Source organism: Kwoniella dendrophila, chromosome 2, assembly GCF_036810415.1.
Source record: "Kwoniella dendrophila CBS 6074 chromosome 2, complete sequence".
Classification (NCBI taxonomy): Eukaryota; Fungi; Basidiomycota; class Tremellomycetes; order Tremellales; family Cryptococcaceae; genus Kwoniella; species Kwoniella dendrophila.
Genome location: NC_089477.1, coordinates 2,494,269 through 2,508,311, shown reverse-complemented (window position 1 = coordinate 2,508,311; position 14,043 = coordinate 2,494,269). Strand labels below are relative to the sequence as shown.

Here is a 14,043-nt window from a genome sequence, read left to right as displayed (position 1 = left end):
GCGCTATCTCGTGCGCCACGGAAAGGTCTGAGCGGAGTAACCTAAAGTCAAGATGACAGCGCAGAATCTGAATCCGAATGTTGCATTCTATTAGAAAGGTATATGAAGTATAAAAACATCGCAAATAGATATGCGGACTTAATGAAAGAATCATCAACTCATTGAATTAGTAAATGATGGTTCTTATCGAGCAATGGCTAATACACAAATGGATTATAACGCATTAGAAGCACAGGTGAAAGGTTTTCTGACAGAACCGGAACTGAACAATATGGTATAATCATGTTAGCAATAGCCTATAAGTGATCCACTGTGTCACTTACTAATCAGTAACGATAGCGTCAACACTGGTATATAAACCAGGACCGAGCATGAACAAACCGAGGACAAAGATGATAACGTTGATAATAGACATTGTAGTCATTTTCCAATTGGCAAAGAGTCGACCTTTGTTGATGTGGTAGTATGCGACAGCCCAGAAGATGAAACCGAAGAAAGAGTCAAAAGCAGCTGACATGATACCGAGGAAATCACCCATACTTGGGATAATGCTGTTAGACAAGTCAGCGACGAGTCTCGGTAAGGAGTTCTCAACAACTCACTTTCCGAGAACAAAGGCGACAGCCCAAATGAAGATATCAATGGCAATCCAGGTACCCCAACCAACCACACTGTGAGAATGAGCATGTCTGGTGTTACCTAAAATTCGTTTGAAGATGAATTTGGCGGCGATGTTACCGTAAATAGTACCGATAACAACAGTTGGAATGAGAACAAAGGCAAAGGCGGATTTTTTAGCCCATGGTTCGGATAGGGAACCAATGATAGGCGCAGTGGCGTATTGACCATTGTAGTAGTATCCGACGGCAGCAGTAACGGTGAAAAGGATAAGTTGGAGACCAGTTAAACTGGCAAGAGCTTTGGGGAAATCTTGGGGTCGTTTCATTTCAGCGATGAATGATGGGTACTGTTATGAAGATTAGCGATCGGCTGAAGATTAATTTGGAACATGTTACATACCAAGATTTGGCCGATCCAAAGGAAAGTGATGCTGGTGAATGACAGTATTCGTGAGTATGATTGAGATAAAGGGAACATTTTACAAACTCACTTGAGCACAGCATTTAATCCGTTAACGAAACCTGGACTTCCTGGTAATCCAACACTTGTCTTCACAGGACCGAGTTCTGGGTAATTTCCTCCGTAACCGTAAAGAGGGTGATCTTCGATACCGGCGTAAACCATAGAAAGAATGATGGCGATGGCCATTGCGATGGCACTGACAACTGACATGATCGAGACGTGGTTGAGTGTTCGTGGTAGGGATACGATGACTGGAAAGACAATGTTAATCGAATAGACCGTTTCTCATTCCAGGATAAGTACTCACCACCGATGACGGCTGTGACGGCTTGGAAAGCAACAGTACAGACTGCACTATCACTGAGTGTGTTGAAGACTGTTTAAATGATGTTAGTCTACGTTGACGAGACTTGATGAAGTTTGTAGACTCACTCTTAGCACCAGTGAAGACGTGGAAACCGACTATGAGGACAAAACAGTCAGCAAAAGATGTACGGGAGGTGGAGGAGTTTGCTCACTTAAGAAAATATTGTTCAATAACAACATAAGACCAGTAAGCTCGAAAGCGAGTCGAGGGACAGAAGGCTAGTATAATCTTAGCAGGCAATCGCTTCTGAACGAGCGAAGATACTCACGAAGAGAATAGCAGCGATATCACAAATATCCCGGGCTTCAGGATGTTTCATGCAGAATTGCCAAAGGACATAACTGGTATCTATGAGACGATGAATGGTCAGCTGGAGGGCTTCGATGATTACAATGAGGGTCTCAAACTTACACCATGTGACAATACCTAGACCGAAAGTGATGAAGAAACCGCAGACCTAAACCATCCGATCAGATATTAGATCACGGTAAAGGGATTTCAATTCAATTACTCACCCATCCGAGAACACTCCAACTCCATGCCAACGCAAGAATAGCTAAACAAACATATTCTCCAAACAATAAAAGGGTAGCTTTCTGCCAACTGAGTGTTCTATATTTGATGTCATGGTCTTGCTCTTCGATAGCAAGCGCTGTGAAAGCGTCCACCTCTACTTTATCATGTTGAGCCTTTCCATGCTCTTGGTCGTATACTACTTGATCGGCGATCTGTGATAAATCAGTGATGTCAGATAATGCGTACAGATGGCGGTTTATGCATTGTACTCACCATATTACCGTCTTTGACTTATTGATTAGCCCTACAACCTAAGTCTATAGTTGGTCTGGTTGAAGAAGTGGTTGGAAACTTTCACCAAACAATTGGTAACAAGATAAAGCGATACCGTTTGGGGGGATGGAAGTTTTTCATCTTGAAATTGCACTTGATATATATATCTAATCAACCATTTTTTAAAGGCACGTAACCACGATCAGATAGTCCTTACTGAAAGGTATGTGGATCTGCCAGCTGGTAGGCGACTAGACCAATAAAAAAAACATGAAAAGCAAATAAAAAAGATCTCCAAAACCTATGTCGTGATAAGTTGGATAATTGTTTTTGTCAATTTGTTATGAGAAAGTGCTCTGCTCTGACGCTGTCGCACCACCATATCTAATCTTGATAAATTACCACTCGTATGCAAAACAAACAATAAAACCGAAAGATAAAGCAGGGATCGCCATGCTATGTGTGTTCAAGTCCGGTAATTTCTGTAATCAGACGAAATCGGCCTCTGCTGTTTTGCAGTGAATTGAAAACAATACGTGGACACAGCGAGTCGGAAGAGGTAAAAAGCGGTTTATGAGACAAGGGTCAAACCCGAGTCTTTCCAAGCGGTTACTTCATTATACGTCACAACTGCATAATGGTCAAGACCCTAGTATCGTTTTACCCTATTGCGATCCATGGCGTCAGATCAATTATCTGGAATTAATTTTTTATCAGTTTCCGGGATGGTCCATTGAGAACGACAAAACAGTTTTACTATTGCCGTTGTGAGTGCGTTGTTTTCATACATAAAAGATGTCGATCGAGTATGATTTGCTTGTCATCTCCAAAAATACATCACGCCATTATATGCATGTTGTATGGTCAATCACATACCAAATGTTTAGAGAAAACCAAATCATCGGTAAGCTTAAATATATTACTTCAAAAAATGATCTCCGCTGTTAGAAGCCTTGTTTCTTTGAGTGGAGCGAATCGCTCTCTACTTTGCCAAGCATTTACTTGATGTCATTGAGTTATCAACATGACATTTTCATGGTTGATGATGTGTTCAGACGCACTAACAGCTAGCGATAACGACTGAATCGCAAATTCGAATTCAGCATTGAACAGGAATATCAGTTAATAGTGTTAAGTCGCGATGTATTTAATGAAGTACCATGGACAAACATAGTACATGTTCGCTCGATCGAGACTACCACTCGATATTATCTGAACGGATATCAAAGCAGGAGTGTACATTGCAGATGTACCTTGTGTCGCAAACTGCAAAAGCCAAGAAAAGTTACCACACAACAACAGCTGAAACCGTTTCGATCGGCTTGTATCACGATCAGTGAAATTGCTTTTGCTATGCAAGCGGCATACCCGGTGAAAAAGAGCATGTTCTTATACATCAAACATGCTTGCTTGGGTCGCGTCACTAACATCTCGTTACAGATCGAGATCGAGGTGTATCCTGATGCATACAAGGAGGTGTGGCTTTTATTGACTAACTCATCGTTCCCCAATTATTGCTTGACAATATAGACTTAAATTAGGGCGGAGGTTGTGACAAGGCGTCCCACCAACTCTACAGCATTGTTAGTTGTTTTTCTGTTATGCAGATTGCAGACAACTCACCATTGAGGAGCCAACGACCTCGTTCAGGTCTTGCGTCAACATCATTGGATCCCAGAACTGGTGCAGCTGGACGGTAGTTAGGAGTAGTTAGCTTTGATCAAGCAAACGGCTTAAATAACGTACCAGTTGATCGGTACTATTAGTTTGTACACAAGGTGATGCCGAACTGGATCCTGTCAGCGATGCCATTTCTGGCAAGTTCGAAGCTATATGTTGCTGGATTGCCTGAGGGATCGATTTGATGACTTCCTCGATATCTCGGGTTGGCGTATGTATTGATGCTGCTGGTGATCTTGTTGAAATTGACGTTGCCTTCTGATTGCCTTGCCCGACTCTCTCAATAAACCGAGTTCGCCAACCAAGAAGCCCAGCATCGGTCTCAGTATCGCTATCAGGTGAGTTTTGACCTTCTTGCGCTTGTTGTTGAGATTGTTCAATCCGATCTGTAGCTCTTTGGCGTAACCGTAAAAGCCATCGTAGATTCTGGACCAGACGAGGAGCAGCTCGACTGTGAACCGTTTCTGTATATATGCTGATTACTTGACCCATCGCGCCTAGCGCAATTGGTACCAGTTCGTTCTTTGGACTCATGAGAATCAATGTCCCAAGACATACAGCTGAATTGAAGGCGTGGTACTGTTTTTAAAACGATTAGACGAACTGCAAATCTGACTGTACACCGCAACTCACCCAACACCACCAATGACGAGCTGCTACACTCGGATGCAACGCGTATAAGCCGCACACAATTTGGATGATGACCTAGAGGATGAAGAGTTCAGCAGGAATGGTGAAAGATGAGTTAGGTGACTTACATTGCTTCGCTCAACAACAGAGAGATACGCTTGTCCATACATTGTTCGTAGTGGATCAGCGGAACACTCAATCAATGCACGCATGAAATAAGGCCGATTGAGATTGACAATGGTTTCCGAGACGATCATGGATAGAGAGAATTGCTGAACGATGGCCTTTAGTATCCATCGATCGATAAATGAAAGAGAACTTTCTCACCTCGAAAGTTCTTCTCAAATCCCTTTTATTCACTTCTGGACTCTCAGCTTCCGCTATACTGGCGTCAGAGTACAGCGAGGGTAATGCTAACAAAGCAGTTCGACATCGTAGATGGAAGGGAATTGATCTTTCAAAACCTCGCCTAAAAATCATCATTAGCGATGTAGTGTGATTTTCTGGAATAACCTACAGCCTTTCATACAGTCCAATAATAGTAGAATATGATGGTCCATTGGTGTTCAAAACAATTTGCAAAACCCTGACAGTCACAGTGTAATCAGCTCACTGACAGGTTGATGTATATCGCTATGAAGACTCACGATTTCGCTATTTGAGCAAGTTCAAACTTCTTTGTATGATAACTAGGTAGGCCAGCATTGGCTCCTATTGACAGTTTTTCCGAAGGGAATTTTGTATCGATAAACTCTGCTGGTATTGCATAGCTGTGAAATGAGGATCAGTATTTGCTTCGATGTATATATTCTGAGCTTACGGTCTAGAGAAGCAATTCGCCTAATTAAACAACCCTTGAGCTACGAACTATATGATCTAAAAGTGACACCTACCTGGAATATCTCTGCAGAATGACTTTCCCAGAATATACGACTATCGAGAATTTCAGCCATATCCTTGTCAGAAAGGTGAAAGCAACTTACCGTCGCTCCTCTACAACATCCAAAGGTAAATTCCACTTCTCCCCATCTCGATGCAAGCCCATCTACGGGGAGTCAGCTTGTCCTGATCACGCGACGACTTACAGCTTGTATTATCCTCATTGCCAGTCCCCATAATGTCCAAGCGGAATCTCCATTACGGCCTTTATCGGTCTCCCTAATTTCACTGGTCAATAACAAAATGCACATATGTACAGCGAAGGATCTCACAAGTGAAAGTGTGCCATGATTATCTAAGTAGGGCTACATTCAGCTAGTCATCGTTCTCTCAAACAGATAGTCTAACTCACCAATGTCTGTACCCCGGCTACAGTGTTGTTGGTCATGAAGTGGCCTTTGGTCAAACAATCTTCAGCACATAGCATATAGTCCTCCGCCGAAGTGTCATCAGGCCTGAGCTCCAAATTATGCAAAGCTCCCATAGCAAGTACGATGAACGCTAATCCTAGTTGCTGAGCGTGGACCCTTGTATTTCGATGTTCAAGGTTCATCCCACTCATGTAGTTGTAAACATTCTCGACTATTTTCTTAACATCGGTACGTGAAACGATTTCGTATCTAACAGATTGTCGTTAGTGATCCCTTACGCTTTCAATTGAAATGGATGTTTGCTTACGACCAGCCAAAATATCGGTAATAAGAATCTATCAGGGCTTCAGCTTCCTCGTATGACGGTAAAGACGATGCAAGGGAGTTGAAGGAGGGTACTGCTGCAGTCGATCTGCCAGAAAAAGGAAAGCCGAGGTGTGTGCGAGGTTGAGGTATAGGAGCAGCGTGAGACGGTGATGCAGCTCTGGAATATCCTGGTGTTTCGTCACCTTCGGGTGCTTCGGCCTGATGCTCCAGGTTAATATTCTCAACATGTCCCAATGATAAGACTTTTACTTACATCTTTAAGCCATTCACTAGCAGCTGACGGTCCAAGGTATTTCGAACTACCTGTATGGGATATTACTAACGTCCCATGACTTTGTTCTGCATTTGGCGAAGCATGATTATGATCGAACCTGTCTACTGAGTTGTCTAGAGTTGACCTAGATGGTTGAGCAAGTGGAAGTGGTGGAGGTCTCCTCCATTCCTCGAACGAATTTCCAGCTGTAATTTGTATTGGGTTTATAACGGCGGTATCAGGTACGTAGGAGGAAGAAGCAGATATGGGTAGTGGTCTAGTGTTGTCTTCAGGTTGTTGATCACTAGGACTGAATTGCGGAACGGCTGATTGATTGGGTGAAACAGCAGTACCCAGGATAGGTTGTGGATGTTCACTATTAGCTGTACGTGAACGAGGAGGTGCCGAAGAACCAGCTGTCTGTTGCTCTTCTGACCCCGACTTATTCGCAGCGTCCAACTTGGCTTTCTTTTTCTCGCTATTGATAGAATCAGAGCGATGTTTCATTGTTGATAACGGTCAGCGAAACCTGCACCCACCTCCTTGGTCCTGCCCGTGCACCATCAGGACAAAGATGTTGACAAGATCTTTTGATACAGTTCTCACATGGCACTAAATTCATGAAATTAATATTTCAGATAAAGATAAGAATAAGGACCCGGAGGTTTTTTCCTCTCCTTCATCCGTGAGTTAGCGACATACCAGTCCTATCACATTTCAGCTTCAACCTCCGGCATTCTGTTCATGAATAGTAAGCATCAGCCATCCATCCTACAAAGTGCATATGCTGTCTTTTGTCATCCGGAATAGAATTAATGGATGAAAGATGAGGATGGTGACGACATACCAGCGCAATTAAGATGTGACCTCCGCTTTCTCTTCTTAGGTGGACCAGTAGTCTCCTTGTTTTGATCTCGAGAAGGTGAAGGCATAGTTTGTGTTTGTACGATAATGAAACGCGGAGATCCCTGTCTTTCCTAAACGGGGAAGGAATGGTATAAAGTATTGTTATCTCATAGATTACTACATATCAAGCAGGATTGATAGATGAAGAAAGTTACGGATGTTGTTGATTGTCAAGATACTGAATCACATAACCTTTCACGCGTGTTCGAAATGATAAACGTCGTACAAATACCGATGTATGCCGCTTTGGTTGTTATATCCGTTTCCGCTTTATCCCAGCTTTACTTTGCATCTATTTCATTATAGGTAATCCCTATCGTATGCACATGGTCTTACTTCGCTTATACCCATTATTGCATAATATACTGTAAAATCAAATCACGTACCTTGCTCTAAATAGTTGCGATTACAGCACATAAGCCGCAATCTTCTTTTCAGGGGTGACGGAAGAATGCTATCACGCGGTCGGCATATTGAAATCTTCACTGGTTTTGCGACAAGGAATATGCAATTTGTAGCAATTCATGACCATATGCAAAAGCATAGACTGCGAATTCAGATGATCATTAACTCGAGTGCATGGAAATAGGGGATCTCGCCATCAATTTATAGTGAAGGCATGATAGGCTTGCTTGACTGTATGGACGTTTCTCGAACACAAGCTTTTGTGGATGCGATCTTGTCAATTGCGATCATTCCATCGCTCAATAACCGATTCTGCTTTCAACGGTCATGATCACGTGGTGCATAAACATCTTATCAACATTCGTTCAAGCATTTGAAAACAGATAATTGTTACAATATAAAAGAATCTACTTCTTTGCGATTTTTCCGCTTTTCCCAGTCCTATGCTAATCCCCCTTACTCAGCTACAATAGATAGATCCCCGTCGTTGATCGCCAAGCGACTGGATGTTCTATACTTTCCCAAATTGCTCATCAGAATCAGATCGTCTGACTCCCATAGGTGCATCTTCTCGTTGTTCTTGCTTAAGTTTGTGTTCCCTTCTAATCTCTCTAGATTTAGCTACACCGAAGCCGTAGTTGTAGATAACTTGGATTTCTTCGAGTGAAAGTCCCGAGGGCTCTGGGTAACAGAAGTAAATGAAGATAAGACCAGCCTGTTTTGCAAACTGTTAGCGATACACTTGACAGCCTATAGAATCAGTCAACTCACAAAACAGATACCAGCGTATAGACCGAAAGTTGGGGTAGGACCGATAGCATTCATCAAGGTCAAGAAAGTTGCTGAAATGAGGATGTTTGCAGCCCATACACCACCAGCCAAAACTGAAGACCCAATACCTCTCATTTCTAATGGGAAGACCTCACCGACAGTCCATGTGATGTTACCGGAACCGGTTGCGTAGAAAGCGATGAAGACAACCATCATACCAAGCATCATGTTGGACCATTGAGCGGGGTACTCGGCACCTTCGACCAATCTGTGTCCAGTTGCTCCGGTCATCTTCCAAAAGGCTACACTAGCTAATGCCAACCCAGCAATCATTCCAGGGTATGTACTTAAGAGAATTCTTCTTTTACCAACTCGATCAAGTAAGAACATGGCGACAAAGGTGAAGAACCAGTTGGTACCAGAAACGATAAGACCGACAGCGGTTGGATTGTCGAAACCGGCCATTTTGAAGATTGTGGCGGCGTAGTACACTATGAAAGGTGTCAGTTGAGTGAACTATACTTGAATTGGTCGTAATCACTTACTCAAAGAGTTGAAACCACATAATTGTTGGAAAATTCCGATACCGAGAGCGGTAATAGCAGGTTTTCGGTATTTGCCTTGAGTGACGAGGAGTCTCAATCGTTGTTTGATGTTGTATTGTCTGGTGAACTCGGAAGAAACACCAACAACTTCCTCCAAAGCAGCAAACTTGACAGCAACATAATCTTCCGACATCCCTTTGTAACTTCGTTGGATAGTGGCGAGTGCAGCTTCACGTCTACCTCTCAATAAATCGTATCGAGGTGATTCAGGCATGTAGTGACTGAATATCCGAGTTATCAGCTTGACTCAAATACGTCATCAGATCGAAGTACTTACACAGCGAAACCTTGTACTACAGCTGGGACGATACCAATAGCGAACTGAATTCTCCATCCATTGTGACCAGTAAGAGGGATACCGATACAGTATGAGAAGAATTGACCACCAGTAATTGCAAGAGATTGGATTGTAACAAGTGCACCTCTAAATCGAGTTGGTGCTACCTCAGCAATATATAATGGTGCGATAGCTGCGGCGGTACCAACACCTAAACCAAGAACAGCTCTTCCAACGATCATTTGGGCAACAGAAAATGAAGCACAAATGATGACAGCACCAAGGGTGAAGAAAACATCTCCGATCGCCAAAACCCATTTTCGACCAATTTTATCGGCCAAAGAACCAGACATAAGAGCACTGTGGAGATCACATGTAAGCGTGAGGTTCTCGAAATGGATGCGTTTGCGAAGATACAACATACCCAACTAAAGCACCACAAGATGTAGCTGTGGAGATCCATTCTTTTTCTTGATCATCAAGGATATGACCGAAATCATCTTTGATAGACACCAAAGCAGCTGAGATGACACCGGTGTCATAACCAAAGCAGAATCCAGATACAGCGGCGACGAATGAAAGCAGTAGTACAAAGGTTGTCAACTATAAGTGATGTCAGCAATACGTTCAGTCTGATCTTAACCAGTTCTGCGTACTTTCTCACTTCTTTCGCCCACCATCAAGGTGGCATCGTGTAAAGCGGCGGGATCATTGACTGTTGAATGTTCTACATGAGAAATAGTGGCTTTCTCAAGCTGACTTGCGGTTCGACCGCCAAGTTCCGGTCTTGCAGGTGCTTGTAAAGTTTCGATACCATAGTTCTTCTCGTCAGACATGTTGAATTAATTGTTGCTGGTTAAGATGCAATGTCAAAGTTGATTGTTGTCAAGATTCAATCAAGACTGAGCTGGGTGATCGGATCTAAGATAACTTTCATCACGAGTTAGCTGTATATATACCTGAATAAATTTCTGAGAACAGGAATAAAAAATCGCTTGAGACATGTTCAATCGCGGGAAATAGCGGTCACACCCTGAAATGCACCTAAGCCTCATACAGATAAATCGGGGGCCCAAAATCACTATCTGCTGGCCCCGCCAAGCATGTAAGTCAACGACCAAAGAATCTGAAACTTCCCATGACAAGCAATGACAGGGTTGAAAACGGAAGCTGCTCTGAATCGAACCTGGCTGAGGATGAAAGCGGACTTGTGCCTTGCAAGCGATACCTCACCGTTATTTCAATAAGACGGCTATATGATTGCCTGAAACGGGGAAAATGGTTATATCCGTCTTGAATGATGAATCATCTTAGAAATCTGAACTCTTGATGCTTTGGAAGGATCATTCACTACAAAAACATAAGGCCAGTTCAATCAATATGTCTATAAACAGACTCAAAAGCCGTCAGATACCTTTCAATCCCTCAAGCAGTGATGGTTGAGCCGTATGATACCGCTGATAGGATTATTGGAATCAGAATGTTTCATTGTTTAGGCATTTGATAACGGTTTCTCGCGGTATTTCGCTAATTGTGATAATAATTTCTCTAAGATTGCAGTCAGGTGTCACAGAAATATCGGCTTCGGCTTGATCATTACAGTGTACAGCTAAGTACGAAGATCTGTGATGGGTGACACGAAAGATCTCATCAATACCGCGAGTCACGGTAAGGATGGAGATGAGGTTATGTGACGAAAGCCTAGAATTGGTTGACGGCTGTGAGGTGTCGGCGACTGGTGTATTATGCTACAATGATACAGGTAACCAATGAATTGGAGGCCGAGCGAGTAGAGGGGCTATCAGCAGTCAGCACCCTCGTGATGAAGGTTGCAAAGGCAAGGCATTGTCTTCGGTCAGAATGGGAACAAGTTTGGTTAAATTTTATGAATAGCCGGTCCCCATAATACTGTCAAAAACCGCTTCATCCAATATTTGGGCAACAACGTTTATGGGTGTGGCCTCTCGCCAGCGTAAACACCTCTTTTAATTAGAGCTAAATTATACCACTCTTCTTTGCTACGAACAGATGAAGCGTAAATAAAGATACCGAAAGGCTAAACCTCTAGCCCTTGGCCTCAGAGATAACCACCGGGAGGAAGGATCTCATGTTGTGGCAGACAGCGATTGAATAGACTCCATGGCTGGAATCTCTCACAGCTGAATGCATTGCTTGGAAGTGTTCGAAAGGACATCGCCTTGAAAGGATAGCGTGCACAGCGGGCATGCAAAGGCTCATGATTTTCAGTGGAGAAGCCATATTGTGATTTTGTACGATAACTCGCTCACACTCTTTAGTCTTCGTCTCACTCCGCAGCAGTGCTCGAGTTATCTGGGTTTAGTCAATCTTTCATTTTGCCATTTCATGCATCCATCATTCAAGCTCAACAACAAATCACACTCATCTCGCATCCTGAAGTTCTATTGTCTGCACAAACGGTGGCCATGCTTGGGTCTGAGTTTCCACGGCTTTAAGGATCATGCTTCAGGTTGACGGGCCGCCTTTTGTGAACATTCTAAAGCAAAATCCCAGAGTGTATTGCTTGAAGTCATCCTATGCGGAAGATAGAGAATACTGTAGCTGGTGAAGATGAGCTAGGGATAGTCTCGAACAGAATGTTTCTGTATGCGAGAACGATCATTACAGAGAATCTACGGGTAAGTACTCTTAGATCTATATTTGATTGTCAAGGTGAGCAAAACTGATCTGTAAAGAATAAGGTAGTTAGTCGTAATGTTGTTGATGGATTACTGATCCTTGATGTAGGTTTTGAAACTGAACAAGGAATGCTCAAGCTGATCTACTGATTTTGGAATATCATAGTATCGTGTGAAGGTGTAGCTTGAATCTCTAGCTTATTTGTCTCACCCGATGAGTATGAACTGATCTCATATTATCAAACATTGGTTGTACAGAAATTTAGTAGACCATGCTGAACTCTATCTGCGGTATCTCTCCACTACTTACAGCTCTAGTCAATTCTGTAGATGAGGTAATTGAACGATCTGACAAATGTATACAGTCCCACTCCTGAAATTGAGCCACAGGAATCACAGTCTGTTTCTCTTCGCAAGATAGACCGGAACCTGGTCAAAATATACCAGGATGGACGGATAGTATCGTTGGCTTAACTCCGAGCGGAAGGATCACCCAAACAATTCAGTAGATGTCTGGAAGCGGTATCAATTTGCAGAGGGGTCTTCAAATACTTGACGATTCGATATGATTATAGATATCTAGAACATCAGATTATTTTGACCTAACGAGATTATGTGAGATGTGATAAGAAGTCACAAAGGGTACAAGGAAAACAGTCTATAGCCGATTTCCATTCTTAGATACATAGTATCTATGTAATTGAGCAAGCAAACATACCTCAGCAAGCCAAAGATGATGATTGAACTGCTTAACCTATATGCATACACATGTAATCCCAAAATCGTATGAGAACAAAATGTAGAAACCTATTCTAATCCAGGAGCAAGTTCTCGAGGATCTTTACCACCTTCGATACCAGCCTTCAATGATACAAGTCTCCATCCACCATCTACTGGAATATCAATACCATTAAGACCGACGTTTTCGATTATGTAGTTTACAGTAGGAGTGATTTGATCGGCGGTAAGAGGAATTCGAGGGAAAGTAGCGGTCTTTAAGAGATCATCTGAGAAGTATGTGGAGAAGTTGGCTGTCATGGCGGATACGACAATGGCTAGAAATAATGGTATTAGCATTGCTTTCTAATATGAAATCAGCTCGACTTACATGGAGAGATAGAGACGACTCGGATACCAGAAGGACCAAGGAAATCGGAGAAAGCTATAACCTTACGTCAGCTTATGAATTTCAACAGAAATGCTCTTGCTTACATTTTGTGATACCAACAACGGCAGTTTTGGTAGGACCGTAAGCAAGTACACGGGCGTATGGATTTGCGGCAGCAGATGCAAAGTTAACGATGACACCTCGTTCTTCGTTACTTGTCCAGAATGGTGCGTGTTTGTCTGTTCCATCTGGGTGGTTCAATGGTTTGTTTATGGCATCGGCGACATGAGCATTGACGACAAAAGTACCGGTTACGTTGATGTCGAGCATCTAAAAGTGACCGTAATCAGTATGTATAGTGAGTATATTTACAGTGAAAACAAATCATGAGCAGGGATTGCCCAGGGATTGCTCACCTTTTTAAAGTTAGGAATTGACTCTGCAATATCGTTTGTCCACTCCCTCTTGATTGCTACACCTGCGCAGTGGACAGCACCTTTTAAATTTCCTAAACTGTTTACAACATCTTCTACGGCAACTTTTACAGCATCTGAATCTGTGATATCTACCTTGTAGTATTTGGCTTTTTCACCAACACCAAGATCTTTGGCGAACGCAGCACCTTTTTCCTCTGGAAGAATATCGAAAAGAGCTACTGAAGCGCCTTGAGACGAAAGGGATTTAGCGGTAGCTCCACCAATACCACCTGTACCACCAGTGATAATCTGAATACGTGGTCAGCTCAACTTAAGGTTATTCTGTAGGGAGGACAAAAGCTCACGAAAGTGTTTCCGGAAATCTTCATTTTGCCTTGGTTTTTATTTATCTATTTTCGAGTTGTTAGAGGACTGAGTTCCTTTTTATTGATGTTCTGG

At 42.7% G+C, this 14,043-nt stretch overlaps 4 protein-coding genes across 4 annotated transcripts; all 4 read right to left on the bottom strand.

Moving 5' to 3' along the window:
• Positions 1 to 213: 213 nt before the first annotated feature.
• On the bottom strand, positions 214 to 2,242 carry L201_002319 (uncharacterized protein; the record flags this gene model as incomplete). The annotated part of the gene is made up of 12 exons (XM_066218096.1): positions 214 to 262; positions 324 to 551; positions 603 to 967; positions 1,021 to 1,051; positions 1,112 to 1,334; positions 1,391 to 1,459; positions 1,516 to 1,545; positions 1,602 to 1,668; positions 1,719 to 1,798; positions 1,862 to 1,907; positions 1,966 to 2,178; positions 2,240 to 2,242. 12 exons carry the CDS (start codon positions 2,240 to 2,242, stop codon positions 214 to 216), a joined length of 1,404 nt encoding a protein of 467 aa, XP_066074193.1.
• A 1,534-nt stretch (positions 2,243 to 3,776) lies between these two features.
• L201_002318 (uncharacterized protein) lies at positions 3,777 to 7,371 on the bottom strand (the record flags this gene model as incomplete). Its single annotated transcript, XM_066218095.1, has 19 exons — positions 3,777 to 3,812; positions 3,863 to 3,928; positions 3,986 to 4,498; positions 4,553 to 4,624; positions 4,678 to 4,821; positions 4,877 to 5,018; positions 5,067 to 5,135; positions 5,197 to 5,319; positions 5,370 to 5,389; positions 5,443 to 5,482; positions 5,533 to 5,570; positions 5,635 to 5,707; positions 5,761 to 5,783; positions 5,841 to 6,108; positions 6,167 to 6,384; positions 6,440 to 6,917; positions 6,979 to 7,051; positions 7,142 to 7,177; positions 7,287 to 7,371. 19 exons carry the CDS (start codon positions 7,369 to 7,371, stop codon positions 3,777 to 3,779), a joined length of 2,517 nt encoding a protein of 838 aa, XP_066074192.1.
• An 890-nt stretch (positions 7,372 to 8,261) lies between these two features.
• On the bottom strand, positions 8,262 to 10,239 carry L201_002317 (uncharacterized protein; the record flags this gene model as incomplete). Its single annotated transcript, XM_066218094.1, has 6 exons — positions 8,262 to 8,465; positions 8,522 to 9,012; positions 9,067 to 9,347; positions 9,404 to 9,763; positions 9,828 to 10,006; positions 10,060 to 10,239. The coding sequence occupies 6 exons, from the start codon at positions 10,237 to 10,239 to the stop codon at positions 8,262 to 8,264; spliced, it is 1,695 nt and encodes a 564-aa protein (XP_066074191.1).
• A 2,628-nt stretch (positions 10,240 to 12,867) lies between these two features.
• Positions 12,868 to 13,973, bottom strand: L201_002316 (uncharacterized protein; the record flags this gene model as incomplete). Its single annotated transcript, XM_066218093.1, has 5 exons — positions 12,868 to 13,115; positions 13,169 to 13,222; positions 13,273 to 13,498; positions 13,585 to 13,893; positions 13,950 to 13,973. The coding sequence occupies 5 exons, from the start codon at positions 13,971 to 13,973 to the stop codon at positions 12,868 to 12,870; spliced, it is 861 nt and encodes a 286-aa protein (XP_066074190.1).
• Positions 13,974 to 14,043: the final 70 nt, after the last annotated feature.